At 38.9% G+C, this 26,804-nt stretch overlaps 2 protein-coding genes and 1 long non-coding RNA gene across 8 annotated transcripts in view; all 3 read left to right on the top strand.

Annotated features, from left to right (window-relative positions):
- The window catches only part of LOC311264645 (galactose-specific lectin nattectin-like), a 54,525-nt gene extending 49,269 nt beyond the window's left edge, over positions 1-5,256 (top strand). Inside the window, exons 4-6 of the mRNA XM_084365677.1 lie at positions 48-1,521; positions 2,275-2,453; positions 3,803-5,256. Coding sequence (XP_084221803.1) covers positions 1,464-1,521; positions 2,275-2,453; positions 3,803-4,039 — 474 coding nt within the window. The 5' untranslated portion in view covers positions 48-1,463 and the 3' untranslated portion in view covers positions 4,040-5,256. The remainder of the gene's footprint in view (positions 1-47; positions 1,522-2,274; positions 2,454-3,802) is intronic.
- Positions 3,945-20,122, top strand: LOC311264644 (C-type lectin 1-like). 6 transcript variants are annotated; one of them, XR_014623482.1, is made up of 8 exons: positions 3,945-4,019; positions 5,219-5,558; positions 5,898-5,975; positions 7,772-7,872; positions 8,359-8,554; positions 11,932-11,994; positions 12,160-12,299; positions 13,236-13,312. XR_014623482.1 is itself a non-coding variant. In XM_084365668.1 (6 exons), the coding sequence occupies exons 2-6, from the start codon at positions 5,252-5,254 to the stop codon at positions 18,850-18,852; spliced, it is 693 nt and encodes a 230-aa protein (XP_084221794.1). In that variant the 5' UTR covers positions 3,945-4,019; positions 5,219-5,251; the 3' UTR covers positions 18,853-20,122. The 6 variants fall into 6 exon arrangements, 3 of the variants coding, with proteins under 3 accessions (XP_084221794.1, XP_084221796.1, XP_084221795.1); XR_014623480.1 differs by lacking the exon at positions 8,359-8,554; XR_014623481.1 differs by lacking the exon at positions 8,359-8,554 and having other exon boundaries at positions 11,932-12,299.
- Positions 20,123-22,603: 2,481 nt separating this feature from the next.
- Positions 22,604-26,804, top strand: LOC311265031. Its single transcript, XR_014623529.1, has 2 exons — positions 22,604-22,680; positions 26,635-26,804. It is a non-coding gene; the product is annotated as an uncharacterized lncRNA (long non-coding RNA).

Genomic DNA, 26,804 nt, shown 5'->3' with positions numbered 1-26,804 from the left:
AAACCAGTAGATTTATTTACTCATTTATTTGTTTTTGATTGTGGCAGTGCCTGTCCTCCATAAAGGAGTTGGTACCCAGAGAAGAACACTTCTGGATCGGCCTCTTCAGAGACTCCTGGAAGTGGTCGGATGGACGTAACTCCTCATTTCGGTTCTGGAGACGGACACCAAGGGAACCTAATAACAGGCGTGGGAAGGAGATTTGTCTGGCGGCGAACTTTACATGAAAGATTTTTTTTGCTTCGTCCTTTAAAAAAAAAAAAGTTTTGTCTCCAGAAATATTTTGCAGTCTTCCTTTAATTCCCATGATTGTCGCAGATACTATTGTTATGCTGCTACAGAGTGAAGAATCGTTGTCTTTCAAATGATTGTGAGTGCATACGAGAGGCTGTAAATAAGCAGCAGTGCTTTGAGCTAAATGTTACTGGCAACACGCTAACACGGTCACAGTCTCAATGCTATATAGGCTAGTGTTCACCATGTTCACATCTGGATTCTTCACTTTGGCAACCGCAGCTGAGGCTCATGGGTATTGCAGTATTTAGAGCCATCTGAAAATGACAGATAAAACCAGATGTCTTAGAAACAAAGTCAATATCATTGACATCAGAAGATGTTTCAGCTCTCATCCAATGGACGAGAGCTGAAACATCTTCAAGAAACTAAAACAAGTCCAGTTTTACGATACAGCACTTAGAGTCTGTGCTAAGTAGTAGTGTCGTCTCACGTTGCCACCTTAAATAATAATTTTGGATTCAGGTACGAGTCATGCTAATTTTGAACTTCCCGTGGGAAGAAGGAACATGTAAGAGTCTGGTCCTGATTGGAGCTCCCGGCCTGTCTGTGTTACCTAACCAGCCCAGAGACTCAGAGGACAGCCACGCACTACCAGGGCCATGAAAATCTTGCTGATGCATTAATATTTCCCATTTTGGTTGTCTGATGTTAACGGGTTGTGCTTGTCTTTTCCTAGCGGTTGGTTTGTAAAACAAACAGCAAGCGGTGGAGATGACGCAGGCGGACTGTGTGACATAGTTGCCCCGGGAAACACTCCGACCTCTTGAGCTGTGTCCGCGGGCTCATAAGGTGGAGCGAGCAGGCCGGGTGGTGGAGCAATGGCAGCTCTCCCTGCAGCTTACGGGACAAACCCCCGCTTCAAAACTGAGTATTTTGCAGCCACATAAAAAATATCTTGTTTAGGGCCACCAAAGTCCTCAGGCCGGACTTCAAGGTGCGTGACAAACATGTTTCATGACAACTACAACTGAGGGGTTTTTGACAGATCTGCCAACACTCCTGTTTTTCCCATGTTTCCTATTACACAAATCATTTCCTTAAAAACTACCTGCAGAATAGGCGTGTTCTTTTCATGAAATGCAAATAGTTGTTTACATTACGTCAAATGATCCTGAGGCGCTGTTTCAGCTATTTCAACAGATGTGAGTCTGAATGCTCACATCAGAATGGACAGAGAGCCAGTGAAGATGGACGTAGTTCTCCTGCTCGTCTTGGCTGCATCAGGCAAGTACCGTATGTATGTGTGTATATATATATTTATTTATTTAGTGGGGAGGAATGGATTTGTTGTGAAGTATTTGATAATTTGTTGTATAAATGAAACGATGGGAGAAGTTTAGAAGGTAAAAGACTCTGAACAACTGAAGCACAGAAGTTTTTGTTTTAAAGACGTCAAAAGCCCAAAGAGTTGGGAACGCCTGGTTTAATATATGATGATGTATTGTTGTGTTCTGTGTTTAGGTTTATCATCCTTTAATGTAAAATGTTGATCTAAAAAACAATTAAATGTACTTTAAATGTAATAATAATAATAATAATAATAATAATAATAATAATAATAATAATGCCAATGCCTTTTATTTAAAGGTGCCTTTCATAGCACTCAAGGACACTCTACAAAACACACAACATAACAACAGTACATCAGACAATATAATCAGGTAACATTTGTGTGGAAGTTAAATAAATTGATATGAAATGCAATTACATAGTACAATAATACAGTAGTACAATAATACATATGTATAGTGTCAGAAGTGTGAATGTCTGGTGGGAGAGAGGTCAAAGGCTGGAGGCAGATGGGCTGAAGGCTCTTGACCCCGTGGTGGTTAGGTTGGCAGATGGGGCAAAGAGCTGGATGGTAGAAGAGGGTCGGAGAGTGCGGGATGGTGTGTGGATATGAATAAGTTCAGAGAGTACACCTGAACACAGAAATGTGATGTTTCAACATCTCACGTTGTTCTGTTGTTCCTACAGGGCTGAGTGCTGTCTCATCACGTGTCCCTCGTCAGTACTATTTTGTTTCTGACCTGAAGAACATGACTGAAGCTCAGAGGTACTGCAGAGAGAAATACACTGACCTGGCAACTATAGACAACATGGAGGACGTGAAGATCCTGAACGACACCGCAGATAAAAACAATGTGTTCAAAACTGTGAGTTCACTGATGTCTTTCTTTAGTCTCAAAGCCATTTTTGACAATCATGTAAATGACACGCAGGTTGAAAGTTTTGCACTTCCACATTGGTGTAAAGTCAGTAGATACATTTTGAAGTACTGTACTTGTACTTGAGTATTTCCATGTAATGCCACTCTGTACTTCTACTCCACTACTTCTCAGAAGGACATTGTAAGCAGCACTTTAATCTTGTGTCTGATTAAGGTGCAGCTTGAGTTTAAACTACTCCTACCTCTACCTCTAGAAAATGCCTCATATTTATTTGTTTACAATATGAAATGTACTCATAGACTATATGTCTACATATGTCTATATATGTATACAACGCTCACTCCAAAGAAGTTGGGACGTTGTGTAAAATACAAATTAAACAGAATCGGGGAATGTGATCATTTGCTGATCCTTTTTGACATAAACTCAATTTAAAACAGCACAAAGACAGTTTATTTATTTCATGTTCAACTTCACTGACTTGTGTAAATATATGTCTATTCTGAAGCGACGCGTTTCAAACAAATTGTGACGGGGCAACAAAAGCCTGAAAGTTGTTGTGTTGGGACCTTCCACAGGTAAACAGGTTCATCGGTAACAGGTGATAGTATCATAATCGGGTATGAAAGGGGCGTCCTCGAAAGGCTCAGTCGTTCACAAGCAAGGATGGGGCGAGGTCGTCAAACACATGATTGTATAAATGATTTTACTACCTGAGCTCAGGAACAGCAGGACTGAAGTCAGCTCTTTGCAAATGTTTGCATTGTGTCTTTATTCTACACAGCGTCCCAACTCTTTTAGACTCGGGCTGTGAAGTGTTTTTAATATAAAACTCCCTCGTTGTGTTTCACCAGACTGAGTGTCCCTGTTGAGCTGCAGTGGATGGAAACAAAAGGAGGGAATGTTGTATCAGAAAGCCTGTCACTTTGGAAGATATGAACTGGATCTGTGTCACTCAGACTGCTGAAGCCTCAGATTCACCTCTGAATGTAGTTTTACTCAGAATGAGGACTGTGGATTTTGACCCCCGTCACTGACAGGATACTGAAAGAATATTACCAGGGGATAATATGGCCAGTATGAACAGGAAGAATGATCACAGCATGCAAATCCTGTTTCAGTGTACATGTGGGCACCTAGATATAGTTTTAAGAAAGACTTTTTTTGCAAATTGTTGTGAGAGTTGAGCCAAAGTCGTTGTAAAGTAGAGGCAGTATCAAGACTGAACATGTTACATGAAAACATTTCCTTTAGCAGCTCAAAGCTAGAGCAGGGTCGAACGCTTTATATTAAAATTCAGCCTAAAGAAAGATACATTAAAATATTGCTTTCAGGATTTCTGGATCGGGCTGTATGATGACGTGAACAGCTGGAGGTGGTCACTGTCAGACACCAGTTTCTACAAAGACGGGGGGACTGAGTTCAGACAGTGGTGGCCTGGAGAACCAAACAACTTTCAAAGTATAGAGCACTGCACAGCGATGTCTGATGGACGATGGTATGACGATCCTTGTAAAATACACTTTCAGTCGGTCTGCATGGATGTCAGAGGTGAGAATATTCAGCAGTGAAGTTTAAAACACACCAGTTCAGGTTCTTGAGCTCTCCCTCATTATTTGGGCCGATACAGGATCAGTCAGTCAAACTTTATTTACAGCACCTTCCATCAAAGTTAGTACAATTCAAAGAGCTTCACAGACGACTTACAAGCCAATAAGGCAGCAGTTAATATTGATGATTTGACAGCGATGCAGGTGAGAATGAGAAAAAGAAGCTTGTCAGTGATGAAGGACTTGTTTGGGTGGAGCAGATAGAAGAGCATTGTAATAGTCCATCCTGCTGGATTTAAAAACATGCTTCAGTCTCTGAGTCACTCAGACGGAGACGTGGCCGCAATTTAGCTGTTTCAGATAATAAAAGGCAGATCTGGCTCCACAGCCCACATGAAAGCAACTGAGTACATGTACTCTATTACTACGCTACTTTATTTACTGTGTAACTTTATAACTCCACTGGATCTCAGAGGGAAAATTATGTATTCTTGAATTGACTTCATTTACTCAACAGCTGTAGTTACTTGTTACTGCTCAGATTAATAAAAACATTAAAAACACATGAGAAGCTTATAAAATACAACACATTGTTATATATTGAACTAGTTCCCAACCTTCTTGCTTCTTTCTGCTGGTGACCGCTAACACAAAGCTCTGTCTACTGGAGCTTCTTGTCATGTTTCACATGTTCATGTGTTGTTAGTTCCACCAAAGAAACATTTCCCCACTAAACTTCTCACATGGTGAAGTCCAAAGAAGTCAGATGATCCAATGTTTTATGTGAAAGCAAATATTGGAGGAAAGTTAAAGAAAAGAAAAGCTGAAGACAGATTTGTGTATCAGAACTTTTTTCTTTTCTTTCCTCTCCCATCAACCATCTGACGAGCCCTCAGATGTATCTGGTGACCCTTCAGAGGGGCCCGTATGTTTGTGTTTCATAAAGCTGAGAAAATATTCACATGTAGAAAAAATAATGTGTCAATCTGTTAGATGTAGATTTTAAGGGTGTGATTATTAATGGGGAGAGACTGAAGAAATACTCAGTAACATTTATTAAGATGATCATGTCTTCCATCTTTATTTTACAAAGTCATTAGTTCAGTGGATTTATAATGCTGTGAATACTGCCACAGACACGGCATGGATGGTAAGCTGTATGTTATAGTACCTCTGCACAGCACTGTGCTCTGTTTTCAGGGCTGAATGTGACGTTTGTCCTCATCGGTACTCATGAACTGGACTGAGGCCCAGAGCTACTGCAGAGAACACCACACAGACCTGGCCAGTGTGAGGAACACAGCAGAGAACCAGGAGGTAAAGGACGTGATGACTTCAGGATATGATGCCTGGATCGGCCTTTACAGAGACTCCTGGAAGTGGTCGGATGGAAGTAGCTCCTCATTTAGGTACTGGGCTCAAGCTGAACCTAATAACGGTGGTGAGAATCAGGCTTGTGTGGTGGCAGACTTGGGCAGAGATGGAAAATGGAGGGACATTCCCTGTGACTTGAAGCTACCATTCGTTTGCTACAGCCCACGTGAGTGTTAACTCTTGATTCAACTTGTATTTATATTTGTATTTTGGTTTAATTTAGCATCAAATGTCCTCAATGATAATGTAACAAAAACAACACAAAACATAAAGTTATGGACAGAAAATAAAATGTAAACACTCCTGATGTTTATCATTGACATGAAATTATCTGTAAAGTTAGCAAACAGATGCCACAGATGGAGGACAGAGCCACATGTTCCCTGTCATTGTTCAGACTGATGAGTCAATATTTACATGAACAGATGTTTTGCAGTTGTAGAATGACACAATGGACTTAATGCAGTGGTGTAACAGTATGAACGTACTGTGTGTTTGAATACAGCTGCAGTTCAGACAACAAGCAGCAGCAGCACCACATCCAGCACGCCACCAACCTCCAGCATCACGCAGCCTGGCGCCGGTGAGTTCTGTTAACTGTATGTGACTGTGGGCATCGTCTACATTACACACATAATGAGATATTTTACTTCAGCTGCAGTCATAAATCCAACTCCTAATCTTGCCTCGGGCACCAAAATGGCGAGAGCCGGCCCTGCCACAGATGGAGGACAGAGCCACATGTTCCCTGTCATTGTTCAGACTGATGAGTCAATATTTATATGAACATACTGTACAGACCAAAAGTTTGGACACACCTTCTCATTCAAAGAGTTTTCTTTATTTTCATGACTATGAAAATTGTAGATTCACACTGAAGGCATCAAAACTATGAATTAACACATGTGGAATTATATACTTAACAAAAAAGTGTGAAACAACTGAAAATACGTCTTATATTCTAGGTTCTTCAAAGTAGCCACCTTTTGCTTTGATTACTGCTTCGCACACTCTTGGCATTCTCTTGATGAGCTTCAAGAGGTAGTCACCTGAAATGGTCTTCCAACAGTCTTGAAGGAGTTCCCAGAGATGCTTAGCACTTGTTGGCCCTTTTGCCTTCACTCTGCGGTCCAGCTCACCCCAAACCATCTCGATTGGGTTCAGGTCCGGTGACTGTGGAGGCCAGGTCATCTGGCGCAGCACCCCATCACTCTCCTTCTTGGTCAAATAGCCCTTACACAGCCTGGAGGTGTGTTTGGGGTCATTGTCCTGTTGAAAAATAAATGATGGTCCAACTAAACGCAAACCGGATGGAATAGCATGCCGCTGCAAGATGCTGTGGTAGCCATGCTGGTTCAGTATGCCTTCAATTTTGAATAAATCCCCAACAGTGTCACCAGCAAAGCACCCCCACACCATCACACCTCCTCCTCCATGCTTCACGCTGGGAACCAGGCATGTAGAGTCCATCCGTTCACCTTTTCTGCGTCGCACAAAGACACGGTGGTTGGAACCAAAGATCTCAAATTTGGACTCATCAGACCAAAGCACAGATTTCCACTGGTCTAATGTCCATTCCTTGTGTTCTTTAGCCCAAACAAGTCTCTTCTGCTTGTTGCCTGTCCTTAGCAGTGGTTTCCTAGCAGCTATTCTACCATGAAGGCCTGATTCACACAGTCTCCTCTTAACAGTTGTTCTAGAGATGTGTCTGCTGCTAGAACTCTGTGTGGCATTGACCTGGTCTCTAATCTGAGCTGCTGTTAACCTGCGATTTCTGAGGCTGGTGACTCGGATGAACTTATCCTCCGCAGCAGAGGTGACTCTTGGTCTTCCTTTCCTGGGGCGGTCCTCATGTGAGCCAGTTTCTTTGTAGCGCTTGATGGTTTTTGCGACTGCACTTGGGGACACTTTCAAAGTTTTCCCAATTTTTCGGACTGACTGACCTTCATTTCTTAAAGTAATGATGGCCACTCGTTTCTCTTTACTTAGCTGTGTATCCACCTGACTTCTGCACAACACAACTGATGGTCCCAACCCCATTTATAAGGCAAGAAATCCCACTTATTAAACCTGACAGGGCACACCTGTGAAGTGAAAACCATTTCAGGTGACTACCTCTTAAAGCTCATCAAGAGAATGCAGAGTGTGTGCAAAGCAGTAATCAGAGCAAAAGGTGGCTACTTTGAAGAAACTAGAATATAAGGCGTATTTTCAGTTGTTTTACACTTTTTTGTTAAGTACATATTTCCACATGTGTTAATTCATAGTTTTGATGCCTTCAGTGTGAATCTACAATGTCAATAGTCATGAAAAGAAAGGAAACTCATTGAATGAGAAGGTGTGTCCAAACTTTTGGTCTGTACTGTATGTTTTTCACAGTCCCTACGACTACAAAGCAAGTGTTCAAAGTGCGTCTGGAGAGAAAGGACTCCTCTCTGGATCTCAACGACCCTGCTGTGATGGAACAAATGCTGAAGGAGGTAAATCATGTTGGACCTTTCTAATTTTATACACAAACAGAACAAAGTCAAATAAAATCAGACTTTATTGATCCCCGAGGGAAAACTCAGCAGAACAAGAAACAGTGTGAAGAGGTAGGAAACAGATAAACATGACATGAGCTGAGCATTGTGTAGGAAGCTGTGCACGTACATATGTGCAGGATTAAAGAGTGTAGTCGTGCCACTCTGCAGGCCTGACTGAGGTACAACTGTGACTCGTTAAGAGTCGACGCTCAGCACAAACTTTACTGTCAGTTTTAGAAAAGCCAGAGCCTTTACAACAGAAGAAAGAGGAGGAGAAAGTCAGAAAGGACAGCAGGCCAACAGGGCGACGCCATCTTAGGGAACACAACATGTGAATATATAAACGTGATGCAGAGCGCTCCTGAAATAGAGGAACATATAAAGAACAGTGCAGAATGTAATATCTCTATGTGAGTGATAATGCTGAGGAGGTTTTATCAGCTCAAACAGAGGCTGAAGGACCAGGGGGTGGATGGAGACGTCAAACTGAGCTGGAGGAAGCAGTCGGATGGAAAGGTCTTCCACAAGGAGGAGGAGACAAAGAAGAAGAAGAAGAAGGATGAGTTTTAAAGGGGCACTACGTAGTTTTGGAGAAGGAATTCAAACTCATCATTTTAATATTTACAATATTAATCAGGTAATAATACAAACTCAGAAATATTTATCTTTTCCATCAGTGAATAAACAAGCTGTTCTCAGAGGAGAATAAGGTCCCAGAACACCGTTTGAAGCTAGAGAGGTGGCAGGGTCCGCCACATATAAACAAAGTAAAACAGTATAAACTGTGTCGTCCTTTAAGGTCAGTTTGTTTATTCAGTTTATTCAGTCATGAAAACAAAGAGTTTGTTTATTTAGTTTGTTTAGGCAGAAAAAAAAAATCAGCCAATGAAGATCTTTCTCTGCTCATTAACATTTCTTCACCAAAACTACAGAATGCTCCTTTAATGTTGAGTTTGTGTGTTTCTTTCCTCAAAGTCCTCATGTAATGTGTCAGAATAGACCTGCAACATGTGGATGAATCGATCAGTCACATCAACTATTTTGATCATCAGTTAATCCTTTTAGTTGTTTGTCAACTAAACATACCAAATATTCTCTGGTTCTAGCTTCTTCAATGTGACGATTTGATGTTTTCTTCTCATATATGATCATAAACTTAATATCTTTGTGTTTCAGACTGTTGGTCGATTATAACAAGACATTTGAAGGGATCTCATTGGGCTGTGGGAACTTAGAACAGACTTTATTCACTCTTTTCTGACATAGATGAGATAATATACTGTGTGATCAGATAATATACTGTGATGAGATAATATACTGTGTGATGAGATAATATACTGTGTGATGAGATAAATGACTGCAGGTTAGATAAGATAAGAACTGACTGGAGGAAGCTGCAGTGAAAACAACATTAAAAGATGAGCTTTAATGTTTGAAGAATCTTTAACATCTGTCTTGTCGCTGTGCTCAGTCTCGCCCTGGTGTATGACCTGTGACATGAAACCTCAACCACAACCTCGCCTTGGTAGCAGAGTTTGGCTGTTCCTCACCCGGTGTTAAGCCTCCTACACGCTGTTTCTGTTTCAGTTAATGACTGTGTTTCAACCTACATGTGAAATTGACGATCATTAGCACCTGTCTGGTATAATTGGTTGATCATGACTGACTATAATCCTACAAAATAAGAATTGATGCTGGTTTGAAGGCAAAGGGTCGTAACACCAAATACTGATTGGATTTAGATTTTTCTTGTGTTCGCTCACTTTGCATTCGTAAATTGATGAAAGTAAACAATTATTATTTATATTTTTGAAAGCATTCTTATTTGACAGCATTTCTTCACACCTCGTAACTATGACTTTTGTATCTCATACTGTAATTTGGACTTTTTATGTCATAGTTTGTTATAGTCTGGTGTTTGTTTATGTCTGTTGCTCAATTTAAAAATAAAGATGACACACAGCTGAGTTTGGTTGCTTCCTTGTCTTTATATTGTAATTCAAATATTACAAATATATTTTATTTAGAGTTTCTTCTTCTTTTTTTTGTTTTTACAATGCAACATTCATGAAAACTGTTCAGCTTGTGCAGGTGTTGCTCAGCCTGTATGTGACAGTTAAATCAATACATAAATAAATAACATGACTTGATTTCTGTGACCTTCATAGTGTTCAGTGACTCTGCACAGTGACTGATGATCACAGTTGACTCACCATGTAACCACAGACTGTCCCAAACGTAAACAGCAAGCACTATACAAGCAGCGCCCCCTGGTGGTGAAATACACGAATTGCACTAATACCAGCCCTTAAATGAAATGTAGCAGTAGATATTTAGATCTATATCGCTGTGTAGTCAATTTTTGTAATGTGTAAATATAATGGCTGAATTTTTTATAACAAAACAAGGGAATCAAGTATTATTTGTTAGTCTCGAATGATTTAATTTGCTGCGATTAATATCCTGCATGAACCATGAGTCCTGAACCCAACATGTTTCAGTTACAAATGAACCCAGCTGCCTGTTCCTAGCCTGTGTTTCTGGTAGCAGACTGATGAGAACTACTCAAAGTCCATTATAACTATATGAGAAAGTCAAAACATCAAGTCGTTGTGGGCAGGATTCAAACCTGCACGGGGAGGAGGGGCGGACAGCAAGGCCAACACCTCGGGGGGTGGGACAGCAAGGCCAATGTGAGGACAGCAGAGTCACTGATATGAAATGATATGCAGTTGTATGTTCTTGCATCATAGCACTTATGTATCATAAATGATTAAGGCATCATTGATAAATAGCAGCTTCTTTGCTCAGAAGAGGGCTGTGAAGATTGTTTCTATTTTTCCTTTTCTGCTTTATGGACGGTGATATGTTGTGGTTTCTTTCTTGTGACAAATGTACTTATTGTAAGTCGCTTTGCACAAATGCGTCTGCTAAATGCCCTAAATGAAATTTCTGCCTGTCGTTGGTAAGATTTCTATACGGGTTAAACATGGTGTGAGAGAAGATGGTACAGTGGTAATCTGACACCTGCTACCTGCTGCCTGACACGTACCTCAGTGTATGAAGATCATATCTGATCCTCTCGTCTATTCTGGTCTACAGTTCCTCTTTTCTGTGTGTGTGTGTGTGTGTGTGTGTGTGTGTGAGTGTGTGTGTGTGTGTGTGTGTGTGAGTGTGTTGTTTGTGGGGCTCCTCCCTCTGCTGTCCTCTGGGCGTTGTGAGGGGAGGAGGGCTGCTTCCTTCATCAGGAACACTTTTCTCTGAGGCTTCAAGTCCGTCTGATCTCTGTAAGATCTCTTATTTTAAAGATAGTCTCTATCGTAGGCAATCAGCCATTCATTAGAGTCTGTTCTGATTCACAATGGCCCATTTTTATGGCTTCACTAGATTCCTACACTCTCTGACGGTGTTTGATAAACTCTGGTACAGATTCGTTTGGTCTCTTGAAACACTAAAATCACCTGTTTGTCCAGTTATTTATGAAAACCTTGCATTTCTTCAAACAAGCAGTCTGTGGCTGTTTGTGCAGCCGAAGCACCTTTAACATTCCTGACAACTATTAAGAGTTAGCTTAACTTTGATTTGCATAGAAAAATTCCAGCATGTATCCTATTTTATAAATTCAGCTTTTTATAGCGATTTATGTCAGTTGGGCTGCTTTTAGTCCACAGTTTGTCACATCTCAAGGTCTTTGCTTCTTTCATCATTTGTCACTTGTACCTGTATACATCTACACCTCCATTTCAGGGGTTTGTACTTTTCACTGTACTACACGTATTGTAAAGTTTAAGTGGCCGTCAGATTCAGATTGACACAAAATATAATCAACAAATAAATGACAATATGTTGCATTCATGTGTGCATCAATAATAAAGTGTATCCCTCACAGGGGCATTTTTCAGAAGTATGAGTACTTTCACTTGATACATTAATCACATTTCAATCCTACTTTTACTCAAATAAAATGATGAACACACGACTTTTACTAACAGAGTATCTCTGTGTTGTTTACAGTGCTGGGATGAGCCTGACACTCAGCAAAGAATACCATGGACCCAGTCTGGCATGAACATTAAGGTATGTGTAATGAAATTTTCCATGAATATGTTGTTCTTGTTTGTTTCCTTGTCATAAACATTGCGATAGCCAAATGAAGGATGCAAACCATGTCATGCATAAAGGGTAAGGTTCAGTTTTAGCAGCGTACCCGAAGTTTACAGCTCCTAATAATGCAAATCAGAGGTGGACAGTGACGTATTGTATTGAAGCCGTGTCAGCTTTAATGAGCTACATCAACAGCCACAGTCTGAAGTCTCACATTAGAGCGAACAGAGAGCCGACGAAGATGGACGCAGTCCTGCTGCTCATCATGGCTGCATCAGGTCAGAAGTTTATTTGTTTTATAGATGTTTATATTCTTTTATTACAGCACATAACCTTGTGGGGACAAAACTGTCATCAGAAGTCTAAATTAAAAATGATGTCCCACATTTATATAATCCTTCTCCTTTGATTGACGCACAGACTGATGCAAACTGAATCCTCTGAGTTTGATTTCTTTTACCCTGAAATATTTTGTGGTCGCGCTGCAGCTCTTACAATCTTCAGCTTTCTATTTTTTCCAGTCCAGCTTTGGTGTTTGCCGTTTACAAACCATCACTGAGTTCCTCAATATTTCTCGATGCTGAACTGACTTTTAAAACATGAAAAAATAAACTGGGATCTGTCTGAATAAAGCAGGAACCAATCACAGCTCTCATTTATTCTTAGAAATACAATTAGGGATGATTCAATCAGTTCATTAGTATGTATTTTAAATATTAAAATTCTGAGTTAGAATTTCTTCTCCAAAACTACGTAGTGCCCCTTTAATGATCAGCCTCTGTGCATGAGACGCATGCTCTACCACTTGAGTTACTGGGACGTCCCGGAGAACCACTGGTGTAATATATAACTATGTATTTTACTGTATTTCAGGTTGTCATGTGTCTTTAGACTAAAATCTTCATCTGAATAACAATTAAATGTACTGCAGTAAAAGTCTGATATTACCGTGAAATGTAATGGAGTAGAAATATAAAGTTACTGAAACAGAAATACTCCAAATTGTCCTTAAAGTGTCAACAGACACCCCCAACCCTGTCACTAGTTTAAGTACAGTACTGAAGTAAATGACTTTGTTACACTCCACAACTGATTTTACTGACACAGACAACGACACACCTGAATACACTGAAATGCAACGTGACAAAGTCCAGATGATTCATAGAAGTCATGTTTCGCCCAAATGTCACCAGTATGCATGTCTGTCACTACAGGGCTGAGTGCTGTCTCATCACATGTCCGTCGTCAGTACCATTTTGTTTATGACCGGAAAAACATGACTGAAGCTCAGAGGTACTGCAGAGAGAAATACACTGACCTGGCAACTATAGACAACATGGAGGACATGAGGATCCTGATCGACACCGTAGATAAAAGCAAACTCAAAGTGAGTTCACTGATGTCTTTCTTTAGTCTCAAAGCCATTTTTGACAAACATGTAAATGACACGCAGGTTGAAAGTTTTGCACTTCCACATTGGTGTAAAGTCAGTAGATACATTTTGAAGTAACATTTTGAGGTACTGTACTTGTACTTGAGTATTTCCATGTAATGCCACTCTGTACTTCTACTCCACTACTTCTCAGAAGGACATTGTAAGCAGCACTTTAATCTTGTGTCTGATTAAGGTGCAGCTTGAGTTTAAACTACTCCTACCTCTACCTCTAGAAAATGCCTCGTATTTATTTGTTTACAATATGAAATGTACTCATAGACTATATGTCTACATATGTCTATATATGTATACAACGCTCACTCCAAAGAAGTTGGGACGTTGTGTAAAATACAAATTAAACAGAATCGGGGAATGTGATAATTTGCTGATCCTTTTTGACATAAACTCAGTTTAAAACAGTACAAAGACTATTTATTTATTTCATGTTCAACTTCACTGATTTGTGTAAATATATGTCTATTCTGAAGCGACGCGTTTCAAACAAATTGTGACGGAGCAACAAAAGCCTGAAAGTTGTTGTGTTGGAACCTTCCACAGGTAAACAGGTTCATCGGTAACAGGTGATAGTATCATAATCGGGTATGAAAGGGGCGTCCTCGAAAGGCTCAGTCGTTCACAAGCAAGGATGGGGCGAGGTCGTCAGACACATGATTGTATAAATGATTTAACTGCATGAGCTCAGGAACAGCAGGACTGAAGTCAGCTCTTTGCAAATGTTTGCATTGTGTCTTTATTCTACACAGCGTCCCAACTCTTTTAGACTCGGGCTGTGAAGTGTTTTAATATAAAACTCCCTCGTTGTGTTTCACCAGACTGAGTGTCCCTGTTGAGCTGCAGTGGATGGAAACAAAAGGAGGGAATGTTGTATTAGAAAGCCTGTCACTTTGGAAGATATGAACTGGATCTGTGTCACTCAGACTGCTGAAGCCTCAGATTCACTTTTGAGTGTATATTGTGTTGTCATGTAATAAATGTGAGGCTAAAGAAAGATGCATTAAAATATTGCTTTCAGGATTTCTGGATCGGGCTGTATGATGACGTGAACAGCTGGAGGTGGTCACTGTCAGACGCCAGTTTCTACAAAGACGGGGAGACTGAGTTCAGACAGTGGTGGACTGGAGACCCAAATAACATTAACAGTAGACAGCACTGCACAGTGATGCCTGATAGTGGACGATGGTATGACTATGATTGTAACAGTAGCCTTTGGTCGGTCTGCATGGATGTCAGAGGTGAGAATATTCAGCAGTGAAGTTTAAAACACACCAGTTCAGGTTCTTGAGCTCTCCCTCATTATTTGGGCCGATACAGGATCAGTCAGTCAAACTTTATTTACAGCACCTTCCATCAAAGTTAGCACAATTCAAAGAGCTTTACAGACGACTTACAAGCCAATAAGGCAGCAATGAATATTGATGATTTGACAGCGATGCAGATGAGAATGAGAAAAAGAAGCTTGTCAGTGATGAAGGACTTGTTTGGGTGGAGCAGATAGAAGAGCATTGTAATAGTCCATCCTGCTGGATTTAAAAACATGCTTCAGTCTCTGAGTCACTCAGACGGAGACGTGGCCGCAATTTAGCTGTTTCAGATAATAAAAGGCAGATCTGGCTCCACAGCCCACATGAAAGCAACTGAGTACATGTACTCTATTACTACACTACTTTATTTACTGTGTAACTTTATAACTCCACTGGATCTCAGAGGGAAAATGATGTATTCTTGAATTGACTTCATTTACTCAACAGCTGTAGTTACTTGTTACTGCTCAGATTAATATAAACATTAAAAACATATCTTAGTTGTTCTGTTGGGGTTCCGCAGGGCTCTATTCTTGGACCTTTGTTGTTCTCCTTGTATATAAACGACCTACCAGATGTGTGTAACAATGTCCATTTCCAGATGTATGCAGATGACGCCGTTGTCCTTGCTCACGGTAAAAACTATAGTGAGGTGTCTAAGACACTAACATCTGTCACGTCCAATGTTCAAGAATGGCTCACTGCCTCATGTCTGTATTTAAACACGCAAAAAACGGTTTGTATGGCTTTCTCTAAAAAACCTGTTGTTATGCAAAATTCCAATGTATTTTTGAGAGGGGAGGAACTTAATTTGGTGACAGAGTTTAAGTACCTCTGTGTCACTTTAGATCCTACCCTATCCTACAAAAAGCATGTGAAAAAAGTAATCAAAATAGTTAATTTCAATCTGAGCAATTTCAGGCAAATAAGATCCTCATTAACTGAAGACGCAGCAAAAATATTTATGCACTCTATGATATTCTCACATATTGAGTACTGCTTCACAATTTGGTCTTTAACGGGAAAAAACTTACTTAAACCCATTGAATCTCTTTATAAAAAAAACCTGAAAATTTTTGACAAAAAATCTTTCTTTTACCGTCACTGTGACATCCTTACACGCCATAATCTACTGAGTTTTGACAGTCTTATCACTTTCAAACTGCGCATGACCCCCCATGGACATGCGCATTGACATGGGTAAACCATAAGGAGCACTGCAGCACTTTTCAAATGTACCACCTCTCATTTCATTTTAGCACAACTCCCAACAAGAAATCGTGTTCCGGTCTTTGCATTGTTGCACTTCATCCCATTTACACACCTCTGACAGCTGATTCAAACCCCACCAACTCTTATGAGCACTGCAACACTTTACTTGAGCACTGTAGCACTTATTATATTGTATGACCTTGGCTTCGTTGTGTTTCTCAATTCATTGTAGCACAACTCCAACAAGAGTTGTGCTATGTTTTGTTCGTTTTTTTTTGTTTGTTTGTTTGTTTTTTTGCTGTTCGACTTCTTTGTTTGTTTCTTTGTGTGTATTACTGCCTATCTGTTGTTTTTGTTCTCAGTAGTGTTTTCATGTCCCTTGTGTCATTGTATATTTAAATGGCTTTTAAACATCTTGCCAGAGGACTACAGTTGGAAATTAGCCTCTGGCTAACACTGGCACTTTTACGGTTACGTTCATTGATGTGCACTGTCCTCTTTAAATAAAGGTATAAAAAAAAAAAAAAAAAAAAGAGAAGCTTATAAAATACAACACATTGTTATATATTGAACTAGTTCCCAACCTTCTTGCTTCTTTCTGCTGGTGACCTCTAACACAAAGCTCTGTCTACTGGAGCTTCTTGTCATGTTTCACATGTTCATGTGTTGTTAGTTCCACCAAAGAAACATTTCCCCACTAAACTTCTCACATGGTGAAGTCCAAAGAAGTCAGATGATCCAATGTTTTATGTGAAAGCAAATATTGGAGGAAAGTTAAAGAAAAGAAAAGCTGAAGACAGATTTGTGTATCAGAACTTTTTTCTTTTCTTTCCTCTCCCATCAACCATCTGACGAGCCCTCAGATGTATCTGGTGACCCTTCAGAGGGGCCCGTATGTTTGTGTTTCATAAATCTGAGAAAATATTCACATGTAGAAAAAATAATGTGTCAATCTATAAGATGTAGATTTTAAGGATGTGATTATTAATGGGGAGAGACTGAAGAAATACTCAGTAACATTTATTAAGATGATCATGTCTTCCATCTTTATTTTACAAAGTCATTAATTCAGTGGATTTATAATGCTGTGAATACTGCCACAGACACGGCATGGATGGTAAACTGTATGTTATAGTACCTCTGCACAGCACTGTGCTCTGTTTTCAGGGCTGAATGTGACGTTTGTCCTCATCGGTACTCGCATGAACTGGACTGAGGCCCAGAGCTACTGCAGAGAACACCACACAGACCTGGCCAGTGTGAGGAACACAGCAGAGAACCAGGAGGTAAAGGACCTGCTAAATCCAGGATATATAGTCTGGATCGGCCTTTTCAGAGACTCCTGGAAGTGGTCGGATGGAAGTAACTCCTCATTTAGGTACTGGGATGAAACTGAACCTAATAACTATCGTGGTGTGATAGAGGATTGTGTGATGGCACACTTACCCACCTCTGGAAAATGGTGGGACGTTCCCTGTGACCAGAAGAGACCGTTCGTTTGCTACAGCCTACGTGAGTGTTAACTCTTGATTCAACTTGTATTTATATTTGGATTTTGGTTTAATTTAGCATCAAATGTCCTCAATGATAATGTAACAAAAACAACACAAAACATAAAGTTATGGACAGAAAATAAAATGTAAACACTCCTGATGTTTATCATTGACATGAAATTATCTGTAAAGTTAGCAAACAGATGCCACAGATGGAGGACAGAGCCACATGTTCCCTGTCATTGTTCAGACTGATGAGTCAATATTTACATGAACAGATGTTTTGCAGTTGTAGAATGACACAATGGACTTAATGCAGTGGTGTAACAGTATGAACGTACTGTGTGTTTGAATACAGCTGCAGTTCAGACAACAAGCAGCAGCAGCACCACATCCAGCACGCCACCAACCTCCAGCATCACGCAGCCTGACGCCGGTGAGTTCTGTTAACTGTATGTGACTGTGGGCATCGTCTACATTACACACATAATGAGATATTTTACTTCAGCTGCAGTCATAAATCCAACTCCTCATCTTGCCTCGGGCACCAAAATGGCGAGAGCCGGCCCTGCCACAGATGGAGGACAGAGCCACATGTTCCCTGTCATTGTTCAGACTGATGAGTCAATATTTATATGAACATATTTTTTCACAGTCCCTACGACTACAAAGCAAGTGTTCAAAGTGCGTCTGGAGAGAAAGGACTCCTCTCTGGATCTCAACGACCCTGCTGTGATGGAACAAATGCTGAAGGAGGTAAATCATGTTGGACCTTTCTAATTTTATACACAAACAGAACAAATTCAAATAAAATCAGACTTTATTGATCCCCGAGGGAAAACTCAGCAGAACAAGAAACAGTGTGAAGAGGTAGGAAACAGATAAACATGACATGAGCTGAGCATTGTGTAGGAAGCTGTGCATGTACATGTGCAGGATTAAAGAGTGTAGTCGTGCCACTCTGCAGGCCTGACTGAGGTACAACTGTGACTCGTTAAGAGTCGACGCTCAGCACAAACTTTACTGTCAGTTTTAGAAAAGCCAGAGCCTTTACAACAGAAGAAAGAGGAGGAGAAAGTCAGAAAGGACAGCAGGCCAACAGGGCGACGCCATCTTAGGGAACACAACATGTGAATATATAAACGTGATGCAGAGCGCTCCTGAAATAGAGGAACATATAAAGAACAGTGCAGAATGTAATATCTCTATGTGAGTGATAATGCTGAGGAGGTTTTATCAGCTCAAACAGAGGCTGAAGGACCAGGGGGTGGATGGAGACGTCAAACTGAGCTGGAGGAAGCAGTCGGATGGAAAGGTCTTCCACAAGGAGGAGGAGACAAAGAAGAAGAAGAAGAAGGACGAGTTTTAAAGGGGCACTACGTAGTTTTGGAGAAGAAATTCAAACTCATCATTTTAATATTTACAATATTAATCAGGTAATAATACAAACTCAGAAATATTTATCTTTTCCATCAGTGAATAAACAAGCTGTTCTCAGAGGAGAATAAGGTCCCAGAACACCGTTTGAAGCTAGAGAGGTGGCAGGGTCCGCCACATATAAACAAAGTAAAACAGTATAAACTGTGTCGTCCTTTAAGGTCAGTTTGTTTATTCAGTTTATTCAGTCATGAAAACAAAGAGTTTGTTTATTTAGTTTGTTTAGGCAGAAAAAAAAAATCAGCCAATGAAGATCTTTCTCTGCTCATTAACATTTCTTCACCAAAACTACAGAATGCTCCTTTAATGTTGAGTTTGTGTGTTTCTTTCCTCAAAGTGCTCATGTAATGTGTCAGAATAGACCTGCAACATGTGGATGAATCGATCAGTCACATCAACTATTTTGATCATCAGTTAATCCTTTTAGTTATTTGTCAACTAAACATACCAAATATTCTCTGGTTCTAGCTTCTTCAATGTGAGGGTTTGATGTTTTCTTCTCATATATGATCATAAACTTAATATCTTTGTGTTTCAGACTGTTGGTCGATTATAACAAGACATTTGAAGTGATCTCATTGGGCTGTGGGAACTTATAACAGACTTTATTCACTCTTTTCTGACATAGATGAGATAATATACTGTGTGATGGGATAATATACTGTGTAATAAGATAATATACTGTGTGAGATAATATACTGTGTGATGGGATAATATACTGTGTGATGAGGTAATATACTGTGTGATGAGGTAATATACTGTGTGATGAGATAATATACTGTGTGATGAGATAAATGACTGCAGGTTAGATAAGATAAGAACTGACTGGAGGAAGCTGCAGTGAAGAAAACATTAAAAAGATGAGCTTTAATGTTTGAAGACTCTTTAAAATGAAAAGTCTTTGTTCATTTCAGAGTGATATTCAGCACCTCACCTTTCAGTCTATTGAGCCAATCTGTGTGTATTTACAGCAGCAGCCTCTAGTTGGTTGATTCAGAATGACTCTGATGTTGTTGCTCCAGCTAACAGGAGCTAACTGGCTAAATTAGCACTCGTTCAGTTTGCTAGTTGAAGTGAGGCGGGCGCATGTGATTGGCTGACAGATGACGGGGGCGGTGTCAACACCACTGTCAGTGAAATGTGACAAATGACAGAGTGAAATAAAGTGTGTCCTTATAAAAAGTGTGACATTAAATAAAGAAGTGTGGTTTGAGAAAATGTCAGAACAACAGTTTTGTTTTTGTTTTGTTTTTTAAATTAAAGTCCTTTGAGCGCCAAACACGTCACTTCCGGTGGACCTCTTGGGACGCATGTCAGAAAAATGGTATGGTGGTGAATGAGAGCAGAGGTGGACAGAGTACACAACTTCACTACTTGAGTAAAAGTACAGATACTCCTTGTCAAATATTACTCCAATACAAGTAAAAGTAGCTTAGTCAAAATATTACTTAAGTAAAAGTAGCTTAGTCAAAATATTACTTAAGTAAAAGTACTAAAGTATTTGCTTAAAAAATTACTTAAGTAAAAGTATTTAAAAAATATCTCAGGAAATACAGGAAAGGAAAGTAGCTTAATGTCATTATACAATACACTGATGCGATTCTGCTACAGACGTGTTTATAGCTCAAAAATAAACAAAGGCAAGAAGCCTCAGAACACAGACTCAGCTGCATTCACCAACACATGAAATATATACTACACTCACTCTATACTACTCTCTCTCTCTCTCACACTCACACACACTCTCTCTCTCTCTCTCTCTCTCTCACACACACTCTCTCTCTCTCTCTCTCACACACACTCTCTCTCTCTCTCACACTCACACACACTCTCTCTCTCTCTCACACTCACACACACTCTCTCTCTCTCTCACACCCACACACACTCTCTCTCTCTCTCACACTCACACACACTCTCTCTCTCTCTCACACTCACACACACTCTCTCTCTCTCACACCCACACACACTCTCTCTCTCTCTCTCTCTCTCTCACACACACTCTCTCTCTCTCTCACACCCACACACACTCTCTCTCTCTCTCACACACACACCCACACACACTCTCTCTCTCACTCACACACACTCTCTCTCTCTCTCTCACACACACACCCACACACACTCTCTCTCTCTCTCTCTCTCTCTCTCACACCCACACACACTCTCTCTCTCTCTCACACTCACACACACTCTCTCTCTCTCTCACACTCACACACACTCTCTCTCTCTCACACCCACACACACTCTCTCTCTCTCTCTCTCTCTCTCACACACACTCTCTCTCTCTCTCACACCCACACACACTCTCTCTCTCTCTCTCTCACACCCACACACACTCTCTCTCTCTCTCACACACACACCCACACACACTCTCTCTCTCACTCACACACACTCTCTCTCTCTCTCTCACACACACACCCACACACACTCTCTCTCTCTCTCTCTCTCTCTCTCACACACACACACACCTAACCCCTACCTTGGACTCTTTGATATGAATTGTATAAAAAACATGAACAGAAAGTCAAACTCAATCATTCAACTGCACTGCAACAGTTGCCATATTTTTAAACCGTTTAAAAATGGCAACTATGATACTACAAACACATACAATTACGTTTAAAATGTTCATCTGCAATTTAACCAACATTGTGCTAGCTAACGTTAGTAACAACTTTACATACCGCGACGTGCTTTTTCAGGTTGGAAGACGAGTATTTGTCGGCCGTGATATAATTTGTTCGTTATAAGCACAACAAACATTTAAACTGAAACGAATCAAACATGGGTTTGAGATAAGGCCACAGGTGCTCGGTGGGAGCTTCCCCCGTGTTTCTCCAGTTTCTTCCTCCATTTCTTCGTATGGCATGACGTAGTACAGGTACGGCAATACGACTAAGACAAACCATACGCAAATCAGCAGAAACAGTTTATTTTCTCTGAATTTTGCACACAAAAAAAAAAAAAAAATCATCAGCTGACGTAAGCTCAAAAGTAGCGAGTAACGAGAGCATCAATAGAAATGTAGTGGAGTAAAAAGTACAATATTTGTCCTTCAAATGTAGTGGAGTGAAAGTAAAAGTATCCCCAAAAAATAATACTTAAGTAAAGTACAGATACTCAAAAACTGTACTTAAGTACAGTACTCAAGTAAATTTACTTCGTTACTGTCCACCACTGAATGAGAGACACAAATAACTTGGATTTTTGTTGTTTGTCAGATGATGATGATGAACTGAGACTTTATTGACTTGAAAATTATCTTTTAAATTGACAAACATCACATGTGAGATTCATGACAATTCAAACAGGATCAACAAATTATTTATCTCTTCATTCACTAAGGTTTTATCAAATAAGGGCCATGACAACCGGAAGGGGCGGGACTTCGGTTCTCGGACTTTCCGCTAGGCAAAGGTTGAGGAGTACTTTGGATCTCAAGCCACCAAGGACCCCATAAACGTCCTCATACACTTTTGGTTAAAACATTTTCTTTTACTTTTCGCTTATTGTGTTTTTCAGAAAATCCATGCGCTAAATGTCACATCACAATGCTTCATCCATTATGCGTGTGTCGTCCCCCCGCGTCGTCACTACAGTGGACTATTCCATCTTACTGCGCATGTGCAGAAATGACTCCGGAAGGAAGGCAGTAGCAAAACAAACCGAATGGCGCCGAGTACAAACAACGACGGTGAGGCGAAGTTACCGCAGCGGGGCAGAAAGCCGAGAACAACCAGTGAGAATTACAACTTTAAAAACGGTAAACTATATTGAATATTCATCGATATTCAGATTGTTTAACCCAGTAACAGTACAAACTCCACCGCTTGTGTGAAAATACTCCACTACAAGCTGACGTCCTGCATTCAGAAACATTACTTAAGTAAAAGTGTGTCAGAAAGTTGTGTCATCGCTGCTGTAGATCTGAGGCTGAGCTCATTTTAACTCCTGTATATATTTTATATTTGTCTAGTTTAATCTTCAGCAGCGCATCATGTTCTGTAAGATCATCATATGTTGAGGTGTAGCTGTGAGGACCACGTCTCTCTTCAGCTTTGTGATGATGCATGTTCCAGTTGATCCAAGAGGGTTTTTAAAAATGTGTGTTTAGCTTAAGAAGGAGGATTTTGTCAACCTATAGTGTAACAACTATCCAGTCCTTCATTCATATTCAAATCATCGTTTGGAGATGCATGGTTTTCACTGGACATGAAGGATATAAAATAGAAATCTCTAAAGTAACTAAAGCTGTCAGATAAATGTAGTATAAAGAAGAAGTATAACTGCATTAAACAGGATCAGAAGTGTACTTTTCCATCAGTGAATAAACAAGCTGTTCTCAGAGGAAACTAAGGACCCAGACCACTGTTTGAAGCTAGAGAGGTGGCAGGGTCCGCCACATATAAACAAAACAGTATACATTGTGTTGTCCTTTAAGGTCAGTTTGTCTTATCTTCTGATTACATTCCCCCCCCAAAACTACTTACTGCAACTTTAAATAGTGAAACGAGTTTCCTATATTTGACCGAACCTAAGTGTTCTTTCAAATAACCTGCTGGATAATTACATTTTATAAACACCAGTTTCAACTTTACAATAAGTAATTGCTAAATAAATTGTTTATAAAGCATTTCAGTGTTTGTTAAACATGAAATAAATAACTCTAAATTGACCACTTACTAATGATAGTTATTATAAACTTTAAATTTTTAAAGTTCTTCATATATTTTCTTTGTAATTTATGAAGTAACTAAAACCGTCAGATAGATGTAGTGGAGTAAAAAAGTACAGTATTACCCTCTGACATTTATACCTAGGTGAATATAACTGGAAAAAAATATCTGGATTTCCCCCCAATTGGTTTCAAATATGAAAAAAAGATTTCTCCTGATTTTTTTTTTTGTCCAGAAATTTTTCCTTTTTCAAACAAGTTTAAGGTAAAAACTAAAAAAAAAAAAAAAATCTGTTTCACACATGGAAAAAAAAGTCCCTGAAAATTATCATAATTTTTTTTTCCTAGTTGAATTTTCCCCCATCCAGTTTCTCACACATATTTTTTTTTTCCAGAAGAAAACCTGGTTAATTTCTCTGTCTTTTTTTTTTTTTTTTTAATACTTTTTTTCTCCTGGATTTTGTCTTTTCCTGAATATTTTTTTTCTTGAAAATTCTCCTTTTTTTTTTTACCTAGTTGAATCCTCCTGGAAAAAATTCTCCTGGATTTCCCCCAACTCGGTTTCAAACATTTTTCCTGTAAAATTCTCCTAAATGTTGGTTTTCCTAGTTTAAATCCCCCAAATGCTTTTTCCTAGTTGAATTTTTATCCCCACATTAAAATAATATCCTCCCTGAAAATGCTCCTAATTTTTTTTCCCTACTTGATTTTTTACCTAAATTTTTTCATACGAAAAAATATTTCCTGCACGAAAAAGAAAAGATTTCCCCTGAAATGTTTTTTTCCCTAGAATTTTTGTCTTTGTCAAACTAATTTCATACATGAAAACAAGAGTCCTTCTGGAGGAAAATTTGTATATATGAAAATTTATGTAAAAAAATCTCTCACACATGTTAAAAGATATTCCTGAAAATTCTCCTTAATTTTTGTTTTCATGGTTGAATGGTTCCCCATTCAGATTCACACATGGAAAAAATTCTAGAAGATTTTTTTTTTTCCCCCAGAAGAAATACTTTTTTTTCCAGAAGAAAACCTGACTATTTCTGTTTTTTCTCCTGGAAATGGTTTTTTTCCCCCTGATTTTTAAAATTTTTTTTTTTTTTTTTTTTTAACCTAGTTGCATTTTTACTCCATTTTTTCACACATGAAAAATATTTCCTGAAATTAAAAAAATCCTCTTGAAAAGAATTCTCCTGGATTTTCTCCCACTTGGTTTCAAACATGAAAACAAAAAGTCCCTGTAGGGGATCTTGTGGGAAAAAATCTCCCAATTTTTTGTTTTCATAGTTGAATTTTTACCCAATTTTTTTCACGCATGAAAAAATTCCTCCTAAAAAAGATTCCAGAAGAAAGATTTTTTTCCAGAAGAAAACCGGGCGAATTTTTGTTTTGTTTTTCAAAAAAATTTTCTCCCTGAAAATTCTCCTAAATGTTTTCACCTAGTTGAATTTTTTACCCCATTTTTTCACACATGAAAAGTATTTCCTGATATAAAAAATCCTGTTTTTTTTTTCATCCATGAAAAACATTTTTTACCTGAAAATTCTCTGAATTTTTTTTTTTCCAGTTGAATTTTTACCCAATTTTTCACACATGAAATATTTCCTGAAGGATAAAAGAAATACAATTCTCCTGAAAAAAAATCTGCATGGAAGAAAAAAAATTCCCCTGAAATGTTTTCTTTTCCCTAGAATTTTTGTCTTTGTCAAACTAATTTCATACATGAAAACAAAAGTCCTTCTGGAGGAAAATTTGTATATATGAAAATTAATGTAAAAAAATCTCTCACACATGTTAAAAGATATTCCTGAAAATTCTCCTTAATTTTTGATTTCATGGTTGAATGGTTCCCCATTCAGATTCACACATGGAAAAAATTCTAGAAGATTTTTTTTTTTCCCCCAGAAGAAATACTTTTTTTTTCCAGAAGAAAACCTGACTATTTCTGTTTTTTCTCCTGGAAATGGTTTTTTTTCCCCTGATTTTTTTTAAATTTTTTTTTTTTTTTTTTACCTAGTTGCATTTTTACTCCATTTTTTCACACATGAAAAATATTTCCTGAAATTAAAAAAATCCTCTTGAAAAGAATTCTCCTGGATTTTCTCCCACTTGGTTTCAAACATGAAAACAAAAAGTCCCTGTAGGGGATCTTGTGGGAAAAAATCTCCCAATTTTTTGTTTTCATAGTTGAATTTTTACCCAATTTTTTTCACGCATGAAAAAATTCCTCCTCAAAAAAAATTCCAGAAGAAAGATTTTTTTCCAGAAGAAAACCGGGCGAATTTTTGTTTTGTTTTTCAAAAACATTTTCTCCCTGAAAATTCCCTTAAATGTTTTCACCTAGTTGAATTTTTACCCCATTTTTTCACACATGAAAAGTATTTCCTGATATAAAAAATCCTGTTTTTTTTTCATCCATGAAAAACATTTTTTACCTGAAAATTCTCTGAAATTTTTTTTTGCTAGTCGAATTTTTACCCAATTTTTCACACATGAAATATTTCCTGAAGGATAAAAGAAATACAATTCTCCTGAAAAAAAATCTGCATGGAAGAAAAAAAATTCCCCTGAAATGTTTTCTTTTCCCTAGAATTTTTGTCTTTGTCAAACTAATTTCATACATGAAAACAAAAGTCCTTCTGGGGGAAATCTGGATACATAAAAGTAAATTTAAAAAAATCTGAAAAAATCCCAGCTCCTTAAATTGTTTAGCAGAATGCTGCAACACTTTTACTGTGAAGCTCCAGAAATGTTTTGTGGACTACGAAACTTTGACATCATAATTTCATACATGAAAACAAAAGTCCTTCTGGGGGAAATTAGGATACATAAAAGTAAATTTAAAAAATCTGTTTCACACATGATAAAATTCCTCCTGAAAAGACTTTCCAGAAGAAAACAGGCTGTTTCTGTTTTTTAGATACTTTTTTCTCCAGAATGTTTTCCCCCTGATGTTACAACCCTCAAGTCGTATAAATGTTTCTATTGTCTCTGCTTAAATAACCCTCTCTGTTACCTGAGTGTGTGTGTGATTGGTTGCAGGTGTGTTTCAGTGATTGTAGGTTGTCCAGGGAGCTGATTGGTTCCTGCCCTGAAGCCAGGAGTTTAAAGGCCGGCTCTTCCCAGTTCCTGTGGGCTCTCCTCTCTCAGCCAGACTGCCAGCATGTCTGTTTGTGTGCTAGATGTGTTTTTAAATAAAACCTTTAAAAATG

This window comes from Pagrus pagrus, assembly GCF_965226575.1.
Source record: "Pagrus pagrus genome assembly, chromosome: 11".
Taxonomy (NCBI): Eukaryota; Metazoa; Chordata; class Actinopteri; order Spariformes; family Sparidae; genus Pagrus; species Pagrus pagrus.
The sequence above is the reverse complement of the archived record's forward strand: the minus strand, read 5'-3'. Positions and strand labels throughout refer to the sequence as shown.

Excerpts from the sequence above, each read along its gene's own strand:
- LOC311264644 (XM_084365668.1), top strand. The coding sequence starts at position 5,252 with ATGAACTGGACTGAGGCCCAGAGCTACTGCAGAGAACACCACACAGAC. Across the intron at positions 5,559-5,897 it reads ATTCGTTTGCTACAGCCCAC|CTGCAGTTCAGACAACAAGC; the intron begins GTGAGTGTTAAC and ends GTTTGAATACAG. Across the intron at positions 17,920-18,138 it reads CATCACGCAGCCTGACGCCG|TCCCTACGACTACAAAGCAA; the intron begins GTGAGTTCTGTT and ends ATTTTTTCACAG.